The sequence below is a fragment of the Oncorhynchus gorbuscha genome, linkage group LG25, assembly GCF_021184085.1.
Source record: "Oncorhynchus gorbuscha isolate QuinsamMale2020 ecotype Even-year linkage group LG25, OgorEven_v1.0, whole genome shotgun sequence".
NCBI lineage: Eukaryota > Metazoa > Chordata > Actinopteri > Salmoniformes > Salmonidae > Oncorhynchus > Oncorhynchus gorbuscha.
The window spans coordinates 28,198,647-28,202,761 of record NC_060197.1 but is presented as its reverse complement, the minus strand read 5'-3'; the positions used below and the strand labels follow the sequence as shown (position 1 = coordinate 28,202,761).

At 46.9% G+C, this 4,115-nt stretch overlaps 1 protein-coding gene across 2 annotated transcripts in view; it reads left to right on the top strand.

Moving 5' to 3' along the window:
• LOC124014496 (transmembrane protein 88-like) overlaps positions 1-4,115 on the top strand; it is a 21,587-nt gene continuing 17,472 nt past the window's right edge. For both annotated transcript variants that reach the window (XM_046329570.1, XM_046329571.1), the window contains exons 1-2: positions 1-759; positions 3,571-3,957. In XM_046329570.1, the coding sequence (XP_046185526.1) occupies positions 3,577-3,957 (381 nt within the window). In that variant the 5' untranslated portion in view covers positions 1-759; positions 3,571-3,576. The remainder of the gene's footprint in view (positions 760-3,570; positions 3,958-4,115) is intronic.

Below are 4,115 nucleotides of genomic sequence, written 5' to 3'. Positions count from 1 at the left end.
AGTCAGTAAGCGAGAAAGGCATCCGTCTAATTCCTCAAGAGGGGCTGTTGTATCAAACGTAGTAAGTGTGAGAATAGGAGGAGAAGGCGGGACGGACTGACGGAGGGACGTACAGAGGTCTGGGCCACTTCTAAAGAGCTGAGACCCAAAACGCTGAGGCTGGAGAGGTCGACTGCAGTCTGGGAGAGAACAACAGGTGAAAGGACGAAGCCCTTCAGTCTGAGAAATAGGGGAGGGGGACCGACACGGACTTATCCCTGACGGACCGACGACCCTTCACAGTGCAGAGAGGGAACAACAAGAGATTACGTCTACAGGAGGTCAGCATACCACTACCACACGAGCTGGTCACAACTTCATTAAGGAAAGTGTGAAGGAATCTGAACTGATACAGAGGAAAAACCCAAAGCCTAAACGCAGGAGAGAGAGAACATTTAAAGCTTGTCCACCTGCTTGAATAAGTGCAGAAAGAGAGTGTTTCACTGGAACTTCAAGGAGAAAGAGGAGAACGAAGAGAAGGAGAAGAGAGAAGAAGAGAGAAGAAGAGAGTTGAAGAGAAAGAGAGAAGAAGAGAGAAGAAGAGAGAAGAAGAGAGAAGAAGAGAAAGAGAGAAGAAGAGAAAGAGAGAAGAAGAGAGAAGAAGAGAGAAGAAGAGAAGAGAAGAGAGAAGAAGAGACAGAGAAGAGAAGGAGGAGAGAGACGAAAAGGAGAAGAGAAGAGTGAGGAAGAGAGAGAGGCTCTACCAGGCTGCACGTCAATGTGAGTGAGACCGTATAGACCCAGGGAGGGAGTTGAACTAACTGAAGCATTCTATTTAGACCACAACCATTCCAATATCTGTGTAAAGCATTCAGAAAATTAGCAGCATTTTAAAATGACACTACTTCTTGTTAGCATCACTGATCATGAAATGCATAGGTAATAACATAGATAACAACATAATAACATTCGATAATGACATGTGTGCAACTGCCAGTCAGAAGACAATAGAGTTGCTTCAGTATGTTCTAGATTAGAGAATACATTATGAGAATCGTTCAAGGACCAGGTTGAATGTAGTTCAGTGTTGTATTAGTAGCCATGAAGCTGCAGACGAAGGTCATTTGAAAATACCACAGGACACGATTCAGTCATTTCTATAGCAGATTCATATCAGTGTCCTCCAGAGTTATGAGAAACAATGACGCGTCATTTTTCAAAGAATAACAAGTACATGGGATGTGTAAAACAGATGGAGCGGCCAAGTGTAGGCCTATTTTAAGTCGTGACACAATGAGTGAGCAGGTCTCCCTCTTCCTGGACCCCTGACCTTACACCCGAACAACACTTTACTAACAATAGGAGACTGACGTAGAGCGTAAAGTAAGCACTTATCGAGTCAGTAACAATACTGTTCAAGTGGATTCTTCCATAACGTGGTTAGGGTCCGGGTTAACGGTCGGGTGAGGGTGATGAGTGTTTGTTGGGTAAAAGTAAAGGGTGGAAAAATGAGCAGGTTGACGTTTATTGTCACGAGTCTTGTCCTGGAGGCAGAATAGAGTGATTTTCCTTTAGGTAGGCCAGTTGCAACAAGTCAACATTTGCTTTTTGGTCTTAATTTAAGGTTAGGGTTTGGCATTATGGTTAGCAGTGTGGTTAAGGTTAGGTTTCAAATCCGATTTGATGACTTTGTGGCTGCGCCAGCTAGTGACCACTCTACAGAGCTGCCTCCAGAACAAGATTCATGACAAAAAAAACATTAACCCACAAATACCCACTACCTACAGACAGGAGTTTATCATGCGGTCAGGAAAACCTCCTGTCCCGGCTAAAACCAATGTGAGGCATTCAACGATTCATTTTGTCTCCTGCACCTGTGGAAGTGCTGGATGTGCATTCACTGCTTTGTCACATGCGCCGAATACAACAGTGTCGACCTTACCGTGAAATACTTACTTACAAGCCTTTAAACCAACAATGCAGTTAAGAAAAAAGAACAATAAATAAATAAAAATAAATAACAAATAATTAAGGGGCAGCGATAAGATAACAGTAGCGAGGTTATATACAGGGGGTTCCGGTACAGAGTCAATGTGCGGGGGCACAGGTTAGTCGAGGTAATTGAGGTAATATGTACATGTAGGTAGAGGTAAAGTGATTATGCATGGATAATGTATAGAGAGTAGCAGCAGCGTAAAAATGGGGGGTGGGGACAATGTAAATAGTCGGTAGCAGAGAGAACAGTCTATGACTCGGGTGGCTGGAGTCCTTGTCAATTGTTTGGGCACAGCCCGGTATAAAGGGCCTGGATGGCAGGAAGCTTGGCCCCAGTGATGTACTGAGCCATACGCAACAACCTCTGTAGTGCCTTGCGGTCAGAGGCCGTGCAGTTGCCATACCAGGCGGTGATGCAACCAGTCAGGATGCTCTCGATGGTGCAGCTTTAGAACTTTTTGAGGATCTGAGGACCCACGCCAAATCTTTTCAGTCTCCTGAGGGGGAATAGGCGTTGTCGTGCCCTCTTCAAGCTGCTACAAGTCTCATGGGTGTGCTTGAAAACTACCAAAACGCATTATCATTCCTATGGCATTACTTGTACCCTGCACCTGTGGAATATTGCTCAATACACTACTTTTACACAACTTTTGAAAAAACAGTGTTCAGTGCCGGGCTTTGGCCCCTCCAGTCTGCGGTGCCGAGGTCTGGGGGTTATTTCTGGAAGGCGGGCTGGCCACTGACCTCAGTCCATTGTTCAGGCTGGTTAGGGCAACGCTTAGTTAGCACGGGGGGGGGGGCATCCTGTCAGCGTTAATGGAACATGTCAGTTAGGAGTTGTAACTTATGGCTGATTCAAGGGACCTTGAAACTTGGTCTATTGTGATGTTGTGTGTTGTTTTTCTACCATACTGGAAGAATCATACAAAAACCTTTACAGTGTCTTGAACAAAGGGGCATGACGTTACACCATGCTTCTGGGTCTTCTCCTTCTAACGAGACAGGAACTGCAGTCTTTTATCAGCCCAACGATAAACAAATACATTCAGGCATGTGCAGAAGCATACACAAACACGCACACACACACAAACACGCACACACACAAACACGCACACACACACAAACACACACGCATGAACACATCCATCTCTTACCCCTCCTCTTCATCTTATCCATCATCATCCTCTGTGCACCCTCATCTGGCAATTGGCATTCAGATAACCATCCCGCTCTGAGAGAAGACGGGAGAGCGTTTATAGATTGCACCACGCAGCCTGCCGTCCTTTACCTCTAGCAGATAACTCCTCTAACTGACCTCCCTGTGAACTACCTTTGAAGATGGAGCCTCAGCTATGATGCATCTAGGGAGGGATGGGGACCAAGGGACCAAGTTTGAGATAGACAAGAGAGGAAGAGGCTTCAAATGTCCTCCCAATGCAAGTACAGTGCCGTTTCAATTTGCATACATCAAAGAGCGATGTTGTACAGACTGGTTCACTCGAGAATGAGAAACAAGGACCATATTATATACATAGCTTTGCATTGTGTTGTTTACATCATATCAACCTGTGCTAACCTCCATCAATCCCTCCTTAGTTGACCATGAGTGTGATCGGTACACTGGAGAAGGGGGCCCACCACCAGGCTCTGGAGCTCTCCGAGGAGCTCTCTCCCCTCAACCACCACCACCCTCACCACCACCACCTCCAGCACTCCAACTCTCTGGCCTCCAGCGCTCCTGTGGGGACCCCCTCCGGCGTGGTGGTGCCTCCCCCGTACTCTGCAGCTGAGAGTGGGGGAGGTGGTAGTGACGCTCCCCTGGAGCTCCGAGGCTCTCTGGACTGCTGGGCGTGCTCGGTGCTGGTGACGGCCCAGAACCTGGTCATCGCTGGGATCAACGCCTGCCTGGCCGGACTGGTGTTCGGACTCATCCTCATCCCCGCCATCGCCATGGTGGTGTTCGGGTTCCTCTGTCATTCTACGGTAGGAAGGGTGTGTGTGTGTGTGTATGTGTGTACACAGAGTAAAGGGCATTTGTGCAATACTTACATTCATCTTCCAAAATTCCTGTGTTATTTCAATTTCACATTCATAATCATCTGTGTCAGTGTGTGTGTGTGTGTGTGTGTGTGTGTGTGTGT